This window comes from Hylobates moloch, unplaced genomic scaffold, assembly GCF_009828535.3.
Source record: "Hylobates moloch isolate HMO894 unplaced genomic scaffold, HMol_V3 SCAFFOLD_1, whole genome shotgun sequence".
Taxonomy (NCBI): domain Eukaryota; kingdom Metazoa; phylum Chordata; class Mammalia; order Primates; family Hylobatidae; genus Hylobates; species Hylobates moloch.
The window spans coordinates 218,714,745-218,732,895 of record NW_026652276.1 but is presented as its reverse complement, the minus strand read 5'-3'; the positions used below and the strand labels follow the sequence as shown (position 1 = coordinate 218,732,895).

Below are 18,151 nucleotides of genomic sequence, written 5' to 3'. Positions count from 1 at the left end.
GTGTTTCTGTTTAAGTATTATTAGTTTATAAAGGGTAGCATTATCATGGGAAGGCACCCAAGGTTTCATGGGGGCAACTGGAAAAGAGAAGTCAGCATTTTGAAGTCAGCCAAACCCTATCATGCTAAATTCAAACTTTGGGTGTGGTTTTGAAGTATGTGTATTTGCTAGGGTTGCCATAACAAAGTACCACACATTGAGTGGTTTAAACAACCAAAATGTATTGTCTCACAGTTCTGGAGGCTGGAAGTCTATGATCAAAATGTCGGCAGGGTTGGTTCCGTCTGAGGGCTGTGAGGGAGAATCTCTCCCCTAGCTGCTGGTGGTTGCTGGCAATCTTCAGTGTTCCTTGGCTCACAGAACCATCACCCTGATCTCTGCCTTCATCTTCACATGGCTTTCTCCCTATGTGTGTGTCTGGGTCCAAATCTCCCCTTTTTATAAAGACACAGTCATATTGGGTTAGGGGCCTGTTCTAATGACCTCATCTTAACTTGATGACCTCTGTAAAGACCCTGTCTTAAAATATGGTTACTTCTGAGGTACTAGGAATTGGGACTTCAACATGGGAACTTTGGGGCGACACAGTTCAGCCCATAACAGCATGATTACTTTTTCTCCATTCTCAAGGATTACTTTTTCCCTCAAGTGATACCATAAGGAGAAGAATGTCATTAACTCTGGAGAGAATCTCAGTTAAGTCATCTTACCATGTTTTAAAATGAGTTTGTTGCCACATCCCACGCCAAGCCCTTACCAGTATTGCCTTATGGATGTGGTTAGGAAAGTTACACTTCGGAAGTAAATCCTGTCTGAGAAATGAGTTCACAAGTTCTCAGGGGCATTTAGCTGCCAGGCCATTTTTACACATTAAGAAAAAAAAAAAGTATTTTGGGCATTGCATTCATTTACATGAATATAATAAAACTTCCAATGGCATTTGGATTGCACATTTGCATGTGTTTAATATGTTGGTAAATCTCTCTGAGGAAAGTGTGCAGTGCTTTCTGATTTTGTATTAGGAAGATGGGTTAGGCAGGGAAGAAGAATGATTCCTTTGGCAACCGTGGAATTATTTACTGACTAGAAAAGGAAATCTTCTGTTTGAATAACCCCTTTGAACTGCCTGACACGTGGTGGAAGCTTGTCAAATGTTTGTTGAATGAACAGAAGTGTCCAGGGAACTTAGACGATTTGAGAGCAATCAAAAAGCACACATTTATTCAGAGATTTACCATGTACCTAGCTTTGGCTGGTACTGTGGAGACCCGCTGATGTGTGTACGAACAATAATAGCAGCAACTATTGATTGTGCTTACTCTGTGCCAAGCATCCTGCACAATTTTTTTCCACTATTCTCTGAGTTAGGCACTATTTTTATTTTACATATAAGGAAACTGAGGCTAAAAGATATCAAGCTATCTGACTACATAACCATTAATTGGTAAGGTAAGGTGTGTGCTTAACTTCTGCACTCCAATGCCTACTAAACATGTCCTCTTGCTGGTAGAAGTTTGCATTCTTGTTCTAGAGATAGGAAATTTATAATTAAGGCAATTAGAAAAGTAATACAGAAAAGGTGAATTTTATAGTACGTCTGGTTTGCTATGTATATGTGTACTGTCAGCATTTTATAAAAGTGTCAGGTTATGAAATGGTTAAGTGTATACCTTCTGGAGTTAGATGCCTGCATTCAAATCTTACTCGGACCTCTTCTTACCTGTGTGTTGTTGGACATGGAGCTTACGTGTTCTCCATAAGCTCCATGGAGAACATTTATTATAAAAAAAATGGGAAATTTATTATGAAATAGGGATCATACCTTATTATTGCGAGGGATACATAAAATATGTAAAAAGATTCAGTGCCTGGCAAAATGTATTTTCTGTTCAAATGTAAGCTTCTCAAAGGCAGCAGTGATTTGGGTCTGTTTTATTTGTTCTTGTATTCTACACATTTAGAACAGTGCTTGGCATAAAATAGACATTCAGTAAATACATTGTTGAATGGATATATTTCAATATGTAAAGGCCTGGGCTTAGTCACATTAACAGACATAATGAAGTAGTCGGATGTTTGCACATCTATGTGGAACAGTGGTTCCTAGCCAGGATACACATTAGAAATACCTGGAGGGCTTTGAATGGACTGATTCTTAAACCCCATGGTAGGCAAAGGTTGAGTACCAATGTTGAAGAATCACTGTGAAGGTAACAAACATAGAATAATAGTGGTGTATTATGTTGAAGATTCAATATCAAAAGTGATTTTCTGAGTGACTCAATGGGATAAGTTTCTTAGGAAACAAAACACAACCTTTGGTTTAATAGTAATTATATCCTTCAACATTTCAATGTACATTAAAATAATCAAAAAATACTTTGAGTTCATATATAATATGAAGTAGGATTTAGGCTCAAATAACTACGTATGGTTTGTTCCCTGACATAAATCAGAGGTGAAGTTTCTGCAGGGCTTGGGACAATTTTTTTATTGCGTGGACTATCCTTTGCATTGTAGGCAGCTTGTCTAAGTCAACCAAAAAGCATTGTGAGCTGCTTTGAATACAAGGAAAGTTAGTGCCCATATGGTATAAGAAAAAAGACAACAACACACAAGGTGATTAAGAACTCTCTTGGGGAATCAAACCAAGACACTGAGTAACTTCTTAGACAGCTGGTTCCTTTTCTGGAACAATAGGATGAGTTCACCAGTCTCTAATGTGTCAATCTTTAGGAGGTGTTCTGGGTAAGAGACTTCCTGATTCTCTGGTGCTTTTCTGCTCTGCAAGAAGAATCTTGATTCTGTACTCACGTGCAGCATCACCCAGAGAGGGAGCTGGCAAGATGGGGATAGATGGAAAATGGGAGCCACATAAACCTACAATCAGACTGAAACTGGAACCAGAGGAAGTTGAGAGAAATTTGCAAAATGGGTAATTAGAAAAGGGTATCTCTGGCTAAATAACCACTTATTTGCATGTTTTCCATAAATTTTTTTTTTTTGTTTTGTTTTTTTTTTTGAGACGGAGTCTCGCTGTTGCCCAGGCTGGAGTGCAGTGGCGCCATCTCCGCTCACTGCAGGCTCCGCCCCCTGGGGTTCACGCCATTCTCTTGCCTCAGCCTCCCGAGTAGCTGGGACTACAGGTGCCCACCACCTCGCCCAGCTAATTTTTTGTATTTTTAGTAGAGATGGGGTTTCACCGTGTTAGCCAGGATGGTCTCGATCTCCTGACTTCGTGATCCGCCCGCCTTGGCCTCCCAAAGTGCTGGGATTACAGGCGTGAGCCACTGCACCTGGCCTTCATAAATTTTTAAATTTATATTTATGAAGAGTATATGCCACATGTTTCATTAAACACATTGTAAAAATATTAACACTACCATATGCCCTTTACGAATGTGGCAAAGGGATTCCATTTTAATGTTGACCACACAAAGCCGTTTTGATGTTTCTTAGGCTTCTTAACACTACACTGGATTCTACCTTATTTGCATTTATTTTTAAAGAGCTGCTATGAAGGATTTCTGACTCTCTCAGGCAAGAATATCACTGAAATGTAAGGCCTGGGATATAATTCAAATCCTCCTAATCAGATTTCTCAACCCTTGATCTAATCAGCAAGCTGTTTTGCTTAGCTTCTTGGTCAAGTTCATTCATTAACTCAGAAAGCATTTCTTGAATATAGACTGTGTCTACCCCAGGGCTGGAATGTAATTAAGATTAGTAGATGGAGGCCGGGAGCGGTGGCTCACGCTTGTAATCCCAGCACTTTGGGAGGCCGAGGCGGGCGGATCACAAGGTCAGGAGATCGAGACCACGGTTAAACCCCGTCTCTACTAAAAATACAAAAAATTAGCCGGGCATGGTGGCGGGCGCCTGTAGTCCCAGCTACTCGGAGAGGCTGAGGCAGGAGAATGTCGTGAACCCGGGAGGCGGAGCTTGCAGTGAGCCGAGATTGCGCCACTGCATTCCAGCCTGGGCGACAGAGCGAGACTCCGTCTCAAAAAAAAACAAAAAAAAAGATTAGTAGATGGATTGAGCCCTGTCCTTTAGGAGTTTATAGTCTTATTGAATCAAGTGAAGAAAATAATATGATGCTACTTAAAATGTATAATGGCTTTTATATTTTAAATATGTTAGAGGTCTTTCAGGTAATTGATATTAACTGTGATGTTGTATTATTGAAACTGCATTATAGGATATTTTCTTTTCATATCTATTTCACAGTTAATATCACAGTTCTTTTCAAAGAAGCATTTGTGATTATAGCCATCTCCTATGAAGTATTGTTGTGAAATTAATAGAAAGAATCATTGGCATTTTATGGTTTTGCTGACCGTGGGCTTGAGAGGATTCTGAGCAGAAGGAAAGAACAAGTTGAAACCCCATTGATTTTTTTAATAGGAGCAAATTGCAGCATAAAACTACTGCCCCCTCATCCCACTCCCAACCACACACCAAGTTCTACTAGACTCTTAAATTCATCATCTACCACCAAGATAAATTCAAATAGAAAAATAACTTTCACTAACTTGTATTCGAGGCCTGAGATATAATAAAACTATTTTCTTATTTTGGAAGAAAATGTGTATGCATGTATGAATTATTGGAGAAAAGGATTTTCTCCCATGGTTATTTAAAAGAATGGAAAGTTCTAATCAGAAGTTATTTCGTACACCCTGTTGTACCAAAATATATTTTTTCTATTTGTATGTCCTTTTGTGAGGGCAATTAGAGTTACAAACTGGCAGCCACTTTCATGTTTTTTACTTATTTTTTCTCCTAATTAATGTTTATGTGTGTAGACATAAAACCAACCTTAAATTTGTATCCACAAAGAGAAATAAGTGATCAACAAAAAGGCCTTACTTGTTTCTATTCCCAGGCTAGAAAAGAGTGTGATTTGACTGTAATTTCTTTCAGGGTTAAATGTTTTTATGTCTCTTTATCATATAGCTACATTATCTTTCATAGACACACGTGGCTTGCATCCTTGAATCCTAATTTGATTATTTCAGCAATTGGCTCCTCCTGGCAGTCCTAATTAGGAAGAGTAACCAGGTGTTGGTGGTCAGAGTCTACAAGTTCTGATGAGTTAAACTCATTTGTCTTGTGGTTTCTACTGGTGCCTGACAGTAGAATTTTATTTCCTCTCTTAATAAAATTTTTTTTAATCAAAACTGTCTGGGACAGTTAATGAAAAAATGAAAGATCTGTGTTTTTCTCATTAAACCAAGATTTAGATATTCTTCAGCCATTCTAAGAGTTTGCACTTGGGTATGGTTTGGTATTTTTTGTAAGGACACTTAATTTAGGTTGTGGTGACTGTTAAGGAATCAAATGTAGAACCTGTGTATTCCGACTCTGCAGAGATCTGATTTTCTTATGATGAAAACTGTAGCTCAGAGTCCCCATACAGAGCCATTCAAAGCCAGAGAAAATCCTAATAAAAATGCTAAAGAAGTTCCTTCAACATAGGTGGAGGAAAACTGTTTTGAGATGAAAGATCACTGTATAAGATTCTTCCACTGTTACTTTCTTATTGCTCGATGATATGGAATATGCTTTGGGGTGAGGGGCCAAAATTGATGTTGCTAATTATTTGCCTTGGTGAAAGTGAGGAACAAGAATATTGTGTCATCATTAAAGGCCTCCATCTTCATAATGACCCTTTTGGGGATTATATAAAGCAAGTACATTGTCTGTTACCCAGTGGGAGCTTTTGAAAGTAGGCTACCAGCAAGCTTGATGTGATCTCTTCTAACTACTGAAGACCTACCCACTATATCTGGGACTTCCTGTATAGGAATACAAGAGACTTAAAAAATAAAAAAAACAAAACCCAAAGGTCTAGACACTTGCTGAGCTCTCTGACATACTTGGTAATTGATTAATGGTTGCACAATCCTGGATTCTTACTGGCTTCTATTCAGTGTTTCCTTGGGCTTGGGGGCTACTATTCATCTTGCTCAACTTTACAAATTATTTTTTGGAGGGAGTTTGCAGAGGTCACTGAGCAGGATGAAAAGATTACCTGCCCTTCAGGGTTCAAGAAAGCTTTTAAATTCTGCTTCTATTCCTTCCCCTTTATATGGGGCAAGTTTCTTTTCCTTTGGGGACTCATTTGTGATGGGATTCACCACAGATCTGGCCATCACCGCTTTCCTTTTCTCCATTCCACTGTCTGGAGCCTTGTTCCTCTGTATAGTCCAAGGGGTTGAGAAGTCTGAGGATCTGGGCCTTTCTGGGGATCCAGGGTATCTGCAGGCCTCATCTCAGAGATGGCAGATTCTTACTGCAGTGTTCAGGTCATACGAGACTAGCTGAAGAGAGCCAAATGAAGATAAAGTAAATAATGAAATTGCTGATGTTTTCTTTAGAACTCCCCTTGATGGGCTTTGGAAAGTTGTGGTCCCAGCTGCCTAAATGTACATGCTCCTACAGAGCAAAGGCTAAGAACTTTAGTGCACAGAAGACAACCTTAGGAGTGTGTGTAAATGCAGCTTCCCATGCCTCACCCTCCAACTGATTCAGGACTCAGAGTTGCAGCATCACAAGACCCTCCTGATTCTATTTCAGGTACTTCTCAGACCACACTTAGATACTATTATAGGGGAAAAGCCCCTCTCCCTTCTAGGGAGTGACTTAGTTAAATCACAAATCAGCACTCATGTTTAAGCTCTAGACCCTTGTGAGACATTTTTCGTGAGGCTGTTCAGAAATTGAACTTCCACGATTCCTGGTAATCCCACAGATCTCCCTAGGTGATCTCTGCTTTTTTTTTTTCTTCTTCTTGCTGTTCTTATTCTCACCACTATGCTCTAACTGTTCCTCCCTTCCCTTTGCTCAGCAATGATCATATCTGCTTTGCTAAAGTAGCCCCTCTTGTTTCATTTCTTTGCAGACCAAGATCAGGGCTGACTATCTCAACCTCTCCCAATTCATACCCTCTTTTCTGACCTGAATTCTGGTATGTTCCACTCAACAAATCTAAAATCTAATTAGTGTTTAGGCTTTATCTTACTGTGGGTCTTGGTAAGATATTGGATGTGCAATTTCTTGGCAGATGCATAGCAGTCTTTTCCCATTTAGAACCTCAAACTCATGTAGTCCTCTGCAGGGATAAGGAGGATAGGGAAAGGATGATATTTTTGAGAGGAAAGCAAAATAACAGTGAACTTTCAGCTGTAACCAGCTTGGAGAGTGCTTTGTTGGCAAATGGAGGAATTTCAGTAGGAGACCTCATGAACCCATTTTTCTTGCTTTTAGTCTCTGGCAATCTTAAAGTTGTTCAAGTATGGTGGCTGCCCAAACCCTAGGTCTTTTTCCATAAATGAACAGTCAAGACCTTTGTTCTTTCCCTCTACTCTGAATAGAGGATTATATTTTAATTTTTGGTTCTGAAGCACTATTTCCCCACAGTGGTCCCCTTGACACCTCCCTGTCTTTTGGGACCTGCCACCCTCTTGACACCATGCACTTTAGAGAGGTATATTCCAATACGTTGGTAAAGATTTTCAGATGTGGAAGAGGCTAACTCAGGCATTGTTTCTACCCCATGGGAAATTTTGAGCTCTGTATGAGATTCTGATGTTGGTTTTTCTTTGTTTTTGTTTTTGTTTTTCTTCTTGCTGCAGGAAAGCAATCTCCCGGGCAGGCCTCCAGCATCTGGCTCCTGCACATCCCCTCAGCCTTCCTGTGGCAAATGGTCCAGCCAAGGAGCCCAGAGCGACTTTGGACTGGAGTGTAGGTGTTGGCTTTTTCATTTAAACATCACTTCAGTGCATGTTTTGTGTCTCTCATTCTCAGGATTCCTCTAGCTACAAGGAAGACTTGCTTAATAATTTTCAACATTGCCTGCTGACCTGTCCTCAGATACCTTAGCTGTAGCTCCATTTTCAGACTCCTATGAACATCGCTCCTTTATATGAAGTCAGATGTGTTCAAGACTAAGATAAAAGCTTCCTGAATCATTTGAAGTATTACTGCAGCTGTAAGATTAAAAAGTACCTCGTGCGCAGTCTTTATTGGTTTCTGCCAAGTTGACGATGAATTGAGCTTACCCTTAGTGCAACATCATGCAATCTAAGTTTTGATTTCCTCAGCTTGAGCTGAGTTTTTCTGGGTGCTTTTTTTCCCAGAGGATTACAGGCACTTCGTGTCATTCTATTGCTTTTCCTTCCTCCCTTAACCAAAGGCAGATGGGTCTGGCATCAGTAGGTTGGGTATATGAGCTTATGTTAACATTTTAACCATAAAACACTCACAAAAACTATTAACTTGACTTGAAGATTATAATCTGAAACTCTTTAGTTGATTAAACACATTTATTGAGAGTCTTCAATGAGTCAAGTTCTTGGCCGAGTAACTGTTTCTAACTGTAAACCCAAAGGCTTTGTCCCTTCCTGAAGCAATATGAGGAAAAGGTATCAAGGGAGAGAAGGGCTTCCCTGAAGTCCTGCCAGCCTTCCCTGATGATGAACCTTGTTTAGCACTTTTAGTTGAGTCTGAATAGAAGGGATAATCCATGTTCTTTTTCTCCATATGAAAGAGAAAGGTGGGGTGGGGGAAAGGAAACCCATGCCATGATGTGATATCCTCTGTATTACAGCATTTCTTCCTCTCCTCTCAGCACACACTTACTAATATCCTTATTTTACATCTTGGATGCATACCAATGTAAATGCTGCCCACATTTATGAAGTGCCTGGCAAAAGACTGGATGTGCTTGAACTACAGCTTCTCCCTTGGTGGAGATATTGTTACCCTGAGAGTGTTCAGATGCTGCCTGAGCCCGTTGAATTGGTGTATAGAAAGAATATTCCTTTCCTGGAGTTTTCTTCTTTATTCCAGGACAGCTATTTAATAAACTCTTAACCTACAATAGAATATATTTGCACCAGTGTTTAAATAATTAAAAACAATTAAATGCATAAACATAAATAAAACCTAAGGGGGTATGCATGGAACAATAATGAGAGTGTGTTATGTATCAAGGAACCGAAAGAGTTGGTTTAATATTCACGATGTTCCAAACAATCCTGTAGTCTGCAGCCGTAGGGCCTTCTTTGAGGTGAGACATTCCAGGGGTAGTTTAATCATTTAGAGGCGAACATTCATTAAATCCCTTCTCTGCCCTTTTGTGTGACATTAGATAAGTCACTGATTTCTTGCAGCTTCAACGTCCTCATCTGTAGATGGGGATAATTGTGGCCGTATTTCATGGACGTTGTTAGGATCAAATGTGACAATAAGTGAAAAAGTTTTTTTTTGTAAACTGTGCAGCCAGCAGATTTGTTAAAGTAATTGATGAATTCATTAATTCATCAAACATTTGTTGAGTTCCTGCTTTGTACTAGAATCTATGTTGGTTACTTGGGATTCTGAGGTGAAGAAGATATGGTTTCTGCCTTCAAGGGGCTTAGAATCCCGTGGGCAGAAAGGAAATCAACATGAAAATACAAGGAAATGATGCCTAGAACACAGGGGTCAGAGGACGTCACTGGAATGCAACAAAAGGACATTCCGTTCCCATTTGATGTTGGAAATAGTTATCAGAAAATGCGTTTTGAAAGAAGTGTCCTGCCTGAGCCAGAGCTTGGCACAAGGTATTATTTTCTGATTCCTATAGAGAGGTATGTACTCTAATATTTCATCAAAATGGTATTTTTGGCCAGTGGTGGGAGGCTGCAGTACAGGATGAGGGAAAAACAAATAGGAATGAAGGCTGGGTTTGTGCCTAGTGATCTTTTATCCCTCCCTCTTCTCCCCTTTTCTTTGATTGTGGGTACCCCATCTTGGAGGTCTGTTGAAAGTATGGCATGACATGAAACACTTAGCTAACATTTAACAATGATGGGAAAACCGAAAGCCCTTCCTTGAGACAGTCCATCTGAGGGCTTAGAGATCTGATGTGTAAGGAGTTATGAGATGTTACTCTGGAAAAAAACCAACATCTTTGTGGGCTGATTTTGGTGTCAGCAAACAGAAACCAAACCGTGACCAACACACTACACTCATTTATTACAATCGTGTAAAGCATTTGTTTCAGAAAAGAGGAAAAAGCAGATCGTTAAAAATATTTCAGTGACTTTTTCTTTGGCTAAAACTTTAGATTACTTGTATTATTTTAGTATGCTCTTCTGTTCAAGGAGCCAGCCAGGGATTTCTTTGTTCTGTTTAAGGTGCAAAAACAGTCACCTCTCTGTGCCATTCCTTCTCCTCCACTCTCTTGTTTGATTCCCTCATCTTCTACCATTAGTCAACTCTCCTGGACTCAATGTATGGAAATGAGCAATCTTTATTTAATTCAGTATTACTATTTATTGAGCAATGAAAGGGGTTGGAGCTTCTTTGATTCTTTCAAATAAAAAGGAAGGGGGCAGGAGCTTATAAAAAAGGTGGGGGGAACTCCAGTCTCTTGCCTTTGATAAGGTAGAGGGCCCCAATAGTGCTAAGTTGTGCTTCTGAAGGTCTTGACCACAGTGGCAGATGGGGTCCAGCAGGGACGACGAGGGTCCTGCTGTTCCCTATCTCCACTTGACTCTTGGGTGGAAATTCTCTCTGCTCTGTAACGCTTTGGCTCAGGGGAATGAATGGGGGTCACCTCAAAGGCCTCTACTACTATGATTCTCTGGCTTATGTTACTCTATTCTTCTTCCTTCATCTGTAAGGAAAAAGATTAAAAAACTGTTCATGGTGTGTCTGAAGTTGCAAAGTCAGAGTGAACCTGGAGTTAGGATCTTTGTTCCCAAGTTTCTACTTATTGTGGAATCCCAAAAGGGCCATGTTCTGACACTAGCCTATGTGCCAAAGTCATCTGAAGGGACACAAGTATTTCCTAAATATACTTTGGCAAAAGGCTTTGAGGAGAAGTCTGTTTGTGGGGTGCCTGAGACACAGGTGAGCACTGATTTAGTGCGCATAGACTATAGGCGCCTGCACTTCTTGGCCAGGAGGGTGCTATTGTAGCAGACAGTTTTTATGCTTTGGGTACATGAACTTAATACTTTTCTTTAAGCATTCCATTTTTATGTTCTCATTTCCCTGTTTGTGATATATACAGTGTCTCTCTCTTAGTTTTAGCTTGTTTCTCAAAATCCCAAACATTCTCTCCTGCTGTGTTTTACTCAAATGGCTTATTATGACTTTTAGGATTCTCAGTCCCACATGGGCTCATTCTTTGAAGATTTTTTGGCAATAGATATTTACTGAGGCTTCCTGTGCACAGTCATTTTCCTCCATGCATGCCAGGGATAGAACCTGCAATTGTGTGTGGAGAGTATCTGGATCAGTCTTCAGTATAACACCTGAGTCTTCTATTGACAGCAGTGGACACTGGGCTCAACCCAGTATGAAAATTGCTGTTTCCTCTAGAGATTTTCTCTTTTGCTGTCTGCCAAGCCATGCTCATCTTTTCAATCAAACCGATGCTATTTATCTGATGTAGTCTTTGCTTTGTATCCTCACAACACCTCTCTGTTCGTAGTGCCTTGTCTTACAAACCTTAGAACCAATTTAGTGCTTTTTGTTTGACTTTCTTATTTGTGGCTGTCAGATTTCAGGCTGCTTAAAAGGAGGGGCAATGTTTTCTGCTTGTTTTCTCTTCACAGTGGAGAGCGCAGCATCATAGACCTAGTAGCTGCTTGGTTACTGATGTCAGGGGATGAATTGATTACAGTTTTTCTGCTCAATCAGTGAGAAGGGGATATTTCGCTGGGAGTTGACAGGCACTCAGATAATCTCTAGTTCCTGAAAAGCTTGGTAGGCATGACTCCAAAGTCTGCTTGAAAAATAAATGGATTTATGCCCTTTTAATCCCAAGCAACTATCTTTACATTTCCTTCCTAATTCAATGCATTGTGTTAGATCTTAAGGTGCACACAGTACTTTGGCCTTCCTACTCTTCACCAAGACATCATCTTTTCACCTCCACAGTGACAGCCTGCAGCAGCTGCCCCCTCTGACACTGGATGATGCCTGTCAGCCAAGCCAGTTGGGGTAAAACAAGTTAAATTACTAGAAAGGAAGGAAGTAATGCCTAAAAAGGAAAAAATATTCTCATCTCCTGGGATGGATTCCAAGTTCCCAGTTTAGAGTGAATTAGTCCATTTAGAAGCGTGTCTGTTCCACAGATAATGTGTATCTTCTTTTAAATGTCACGTCTCCCTTCCAATGGAGACTTCATTTGGACTTCCAGCACTCTTCCCTGTTTGTAGTATTGCAGCAGAGAGCCCAGGAAATGTGTTTCCCATCTGTCCCCACCATTTCATAATTTGTTTTTGCCCATTACACTGCCTAAAACAACCCCCTGAACAGTGGTGGAAAAGCCACCAAGATCTTTCTTAAAGGGCACATTGGTTTTAAACCCAGCACCCTTGATTTTATTTTGTTTTCCTTCCTCATTGGCAAACTTTCTTCGGTCCCAAGAGCTGTGGAAAACAGAGCCTCAACACAAACAAAGCCAGATCTTCAGTCCAAACCACCTTTCCTTTCCTTTAGCTGATGATGCTAAGAAAAGAAACACTTTCTCTGAGGCAGATAGAAACATCACACAGTTGGTGCCCTGCCTCACAGTTTGGTTCAGGGACAAGATTAAGGAACCAGAGTCTTCATGTGGGATTGGTTTAAACTGGGTTATGAAACTAGGTCATCTTATCTTTACAAACCTTGAATGAAAAGCCAGAAGGAGGCAGGGGTGTGTGTGTGCATGCGTGTTTGTGCGTGCGTGCTCGTGTTTGTGCGTGCGCGCTCGTGTCTGTGCGTGCGCGCTCGTGTGTGTGCATGTTCTCATTTCAGTCTTGTTTCCTGTGAGTCGTTGGAGACCTGGACCTTAATTTTGGGCGTCAGGCCCCCCTCTTCATCAGGTCTGAGTGTCATCACCCACAGCTCCACATCTTTCCCCACTCCCAGCCCCATTTCGAAAAACTGAAGTCAGATTAATCGATAAATGAGACTGTTTGTTGAGCAGAGCATAAGGAACTACACTCACTGTAAATCAGTGAAGTTCCCGGTCCTGGTCAGCCACGTAAATAAAGGGACAGATCGACCTTAATTTCAGGGACTCTTACCATTCCTTTATTTTCTGAGAATGGGGGAGTTTTTAAATCAAATCACCCTGGCTGCCGAGGGAAATCATGGAATCCTGTAACTTCACAGACCTGTGAGAAGTGTCTCTGTCTAATCTTCTGCCTCTAGGCAAGTGATTATCTAAACAAACGCTGTCCAATAGAAATAGATATGAGCTGTAATGATAAATTTTCTAGTAGCCACACTTTAAAAAGTGAGAAGAAACAGGTAAGATTATTTTTAATTCCATATTTTGTTTAAGCAAATACATTCAAAATATTATTTCAACATGTAATCAACATAAAAATTATTAGGGAGGTGTTTTACATTCTTTTTTCACCCTAAATCTTCAAAATCTGCTGTGAATTGTTCAAAGAGAAGCACATCTCAATTAGTGCTAACCACATTTTAAGTCCTCAGTAGCCATGTGCATATTGTACAGCACAATTCTAAAACATCCAACACGGTGTGTTATCAATTCTTGTCTTGAAGATTTTCAGGGGGAGGCAATCCACTCTTTTTCCTTTTTGATTTTGTAAGGACATTTACATAGGATACATATTTATAATTCTCATTGTTTCAAAACATTTTTATAAGCAAGCGTCTTCATTTTGTGTGGAGTATTTGCTTCTTGTGTGAGCATACTCTTTATCTGTATTAGTCAGTCTCAAACACTTACCTCACCTTTGTCTTTTTACCTATAGCCATTACTAGAATTTCGGTAGCACTTGAGCAAGAAAACGTGCCTAGATCTAGAAATCTGTATTTATGTCTATTTAGGTGAATCTCCACTCTTAGATGGATAGATCTATCGATGTAAATCTATCAATGTAAATATATATATAGCTATACAGACTTGTCTCAGCACTCACAAGTACAGAAGAAGTGTTATCTTTGTTTAGAAATAGGAGAGTTATTTTTCTGTCTGGCACAGATGGATACTCTTTGAGTTGTATACTATTTGAGATGGTATTCCAAGAGGCATGTGTAGAGAAGAGAGAAAGATGTTTCCAGGTAGGGACAGTAGAATGAACAAAAACGTGGCACCAAAAATGGAAACGCGAGGTATGTTTAAAGAAGAGTGACAGGGAGCCCAGTGTGTTGGCATACGCCTGTAATCCAGCTACTCAGGAGGCTGAGGTGGGAGGATTGCTTGAATCCAGCAGTTTGAGGCTGCAGTGAGCTGTGGTGATGCCATTGCACTCCAGCCTGGGCAACAGAGCAAGGCCCTGTCTCAAAAACAAACAAACAAAAACAAACAAAAAGAGTGACAAGGATAAAAGAGTGATTGATGCTGTTATTGGAGTCTAGTATGCCAGGTTGAATTTGGATTTTATTTTCTAAATAGGGAAACATCTAAGCATTCTGAACAAGGGAGAGGCACAATCATGGCTCTCTTTTGGGGGAAACTAAATTGATACTAAGGTTAAATAAATCAGAGAGGGTATCAGATTTCAGAGCAGAAGAAACCAAGACTCCGAAATTAGATGCACTGTCCAGCGTATAGTAAGTAATTGGGGGTATATTCAGATAATGAAAAGAAACCTAGACAAAAATAAAAGCAAAGGGAAGAGGCCTGCATTTGCTGGGGTAAATGAGGCTCTGCAGCAAATGAAAGACTCAAATATATAATGGCCTAATGCAAGAGAGTGTCTCACCTATGTCATAGACCAAGACTATTCCAGGTGGTTGGCTGGGTAGTCAGGTTCTTTCTCACATAGCTATTCAGTGACCCATGCTGAAGATTGCTCTGACATCTCACCAAGAGGATTCCAAAAGGCTGACTTCCCAACTGACCAGTAAGACAAAAGATCATGGAGGAATGCATGTGGGAGGATTTAATGGAACAAGTCTGGAATTTCTGCTCTGTTTCACTGTTCAGAATTTGGCCACACCTAATTGCAAGAGAGACTAGGGAAATAGTAACTGTGTGTCCAGGAAAAGGAGAAATAATTATTTTGGGGAATGTCTAGCAGTCTTGGCCACAAAGACCAAGGAGAGAAACGTAGTTAATGCTAACATCTGTGGATTAGGAGGAAGAAGGGAAACTGGAGAGTAACAGCAACAATAATAAATATAATGAACATCTATTAACTTCTTGTTTTATGCAGAACATTGGGCTTTATGCATTTTTATGTTTAAACATCATTGTAGTCCTGTAAGGGAGGTACAGTGATTTTTATGTGACTGATGAGTAAAATAGGGTTTAGGAAGGTGAGAAGGGCCCTAAGTCATACAGCTATTAGGCAACAAGTCTGACTCCAAAGCTCATGTTAATTAATATGGAGCTGGAGAAGGGTTCATGAGAATTGCAGGAAGAAAACAAAAATAGTTCATTTGTCTACTGCATTGTGCTAATGCCACCCAGTCTAGACAACTTTATGCAGGATTCGAGAGTCCCCGAGACTACCCTCTCTTCTGACATTAGTTGCAAGTTCGGGAACCCCCAAGACCACACAGCTTCAGTAACTCACTAGAAACACTCATAGAACTCCCTGAAAGCTGTTAATACTCACATTTATGGTTTATTACAGTCTTTTCCAAGTAGAATCATGGTTCACTAGCTAACTTCTCCCAGCAACCATGTGCTATAATATACATGGCATAGTGCCAAGCAGGAAAGCTCATTCGAACCTTGATGTCCAGAGTTTTAAGTGGGGGTTGGTCCTGTAGACAGGGTTGACTGTCCATTTGGTTGACATTAGCCTCTAGCTCCTCTGGGGGTCAAGCTGATACCTTATGGCCCAAGGCCGCCAGACAAACAAAAACACTTTTATCAGGCAGGACGTTCTGTGGGCTTAGAGATAGCTTTCTTGGAGCTGAAAGCTCATTGCTTTATCAGTAGGTTTTGACATTTTACCCACTGCTACATTTTAGACCTCACTTTCTAAAGTAGTTAGTGGGATTTTGCTGTGGTTTCCCTCATACTGGCTGCTGTTATTACGCATTTAGTTCCATCTTCTCAGGTAGATTTTTCTCCATTGATTAACACAGAATCTCAGTGCCTGGCACCAGTGTTAATAAAGAATTGTTGAATAAATTAAAGAATAACAAAATGAAAAGGCATTATTCTGTATAAATGGTTATAACTTAGAGTTGGAGAAAAGTTCCCAGTAGTAGAATAGAATATCTTAGGTTGTGTGGATTGATTTCTTCAGGATACCTTGCGAAGAAGTACCTTTCTACTTTTTAAAAAATGTTGTCATCATCTATCATTATCTGAAAACTCTTAGGGTCTGAACCCATAGCTATGCTTCTCTTTCCTCTGCTGTTGTCCCACAAGATTGACTGTGAGGTGAAGCCTATTTTCCCATTGACTTCCTTGAAAAAAATTGAACTTGCAACAGGGAAAAATTACTGGTAGAGAAGAAAAAGTTTTGGTGAACAGGTGTCCACCGTTTGATGTAGAGGGCAATGATCCTGGTCAGTGTTGTTCTCCCTTTAGGAATGGTTTTGAGGCACTGGGAAATGTGGATGGTGCACTCCTACCCCCGGGGTCTCCCTGTACGTTGTCCTGGAGCCCTTGACACCTATATCCCTAGTGACTTTCACCTTCTCTTGTCCCTTACTGCCTCACTTCTGCGGTCCAGGACTTGGACCCACCTTTCTTGGATCCTGAAACGCCGAGGTCACGTCACAATACAAATTTTGGTTGTTCTTACCCAAGAATTATTTGAGTCACTAGGCCCTGAAAGGAAAATGGGTTTTATCTGAATCTGAAGGAATACATTTATTTTAAAAGATGGGTGACACTTGGTATTTTTTCCCAGCAAATGTCATTTAGTGTATATTCCTTTTTTTTTCTTTTGAGTCAGAATATTGATCCATTGCCCAGACTGGAGTGCAATGGCACAATCTCAGCTCACTGCAACCTCTGCCTCCTGGGTTTCAAGCAATTCTCATGCCTCAGGCTCCTGGGTAGCTGGGATTACAGGTGCCCGCCACCATGCCTGGCTAATTTTTGTAAGTTTAGTAGAGATGGGGTTTCACCATGTTGTCCAGGCTGGTCTCAAGCTCCTGGCCTCAAGTGATTTGCCTGCCTCAGCCTCCTGAAGTGCTGGGATTATAGTCATGAGCCACTGCTCCTGGCCATTTGGTATATATTTCTGCTTTGCTGTACTGAGCTTTGAGATTCAAAGGGCCATCGTGTGGACACTGCTGGAGTGGGTTATAATAAAAGTGGCTCATGTATAAGATGGGTTTCTATTACATGATTATTCTATAGAATTTCTTATTGAAGTCTTCTGCTCAGGCTGCTATAACAAAATGGCATGGACTTGTTAGCTTAAACAACAGACTTCATTTCCCACAGTTCTGGGGGCTGGGAAGTCCAAGGTCAAGGTGCTGGCAGATTCCAGTCCTGGGTAGAGTCCTCTTCCTCACTTGCAGACAGCCGCTTTCTTGCTGTGTGCTCACATGGCTTTTCCTTGGTGTGTGCATGTGGAGAATCTCCCATGTGTCTCTTCTGTAAGGACACTAATCCCATTATGAGGTCTCCACCCCCATGAACTCATTACTTCCCAAAGTTTCATCTCCACATTCTATCACATTGAGGGTGAGGGATTCAACATAGGAATTTTTTTTTTTTTTTTTTTGAGATGTAGTCTCACTCTGTCACCCAGGCTGGAGTGCAGTGGCATGATCTTGGCTCACTGCAGCCTCCACCTCCCAGGTTCAAGCGATTCTCCTGCCTCAGCCTCCTGAATAGCTGGGCTTAACAGGTGCCCACCACCACGCCCAGCTAATTTTTGTATTTTTTTAGTTGAGATGGGGTTTCACCATGTTGGCCAGGCTGGTCTCAAACTCCTGACTTCAAGTGATCTGCCCACCTCGGCCTCCCAAAGTGCTGGAATTACAGGTGTGAGCCACCGTGTCTGGTCAACATATGATTTTTGAGGGGACACAGTTCAGTCCATAGTATCCCCCATAAAAAATAATTGTATGCCCATGTACATCTGATGAATAAGATAAAAACAAGAGTAATTTTCCTGTAAGCCATGGAGACTTAGTCTTGTTTCTTTATGGTTAATCTAATACAATACTTTCCCTAACAGCTCAGAGCCCCTTTTAAGCAAATGAG

The 18,151-nt window shown here is 40.7% G+C and overlaps 1 protein-coding gene across 3 annotated transcripts in view; it reads left to right on the top strand.

Annotated features, from left to right (window-relative positions):
* DGKI (diacylglycerol kinase iota) overlaps positions 1-18,151 on the top strand; it is a 475,885-nt gene that overhangs the window by 150,800 nt on the left and 306,934 nt on the right. For all 3 annotated transcript variants that reach the window (XM_032761874.2, XM_058427069.1, XM_058427074.1), the window contains exon 2: positions 7,641-7,749. In XM_032761874.2, coding sequence (XP_032617765.1) covers positions 7,641-7,749 — 109 coding nt within the window. The remainder of the gene's footprint in view (positions 1-7,640; positions 7,750-18,151) is intronic.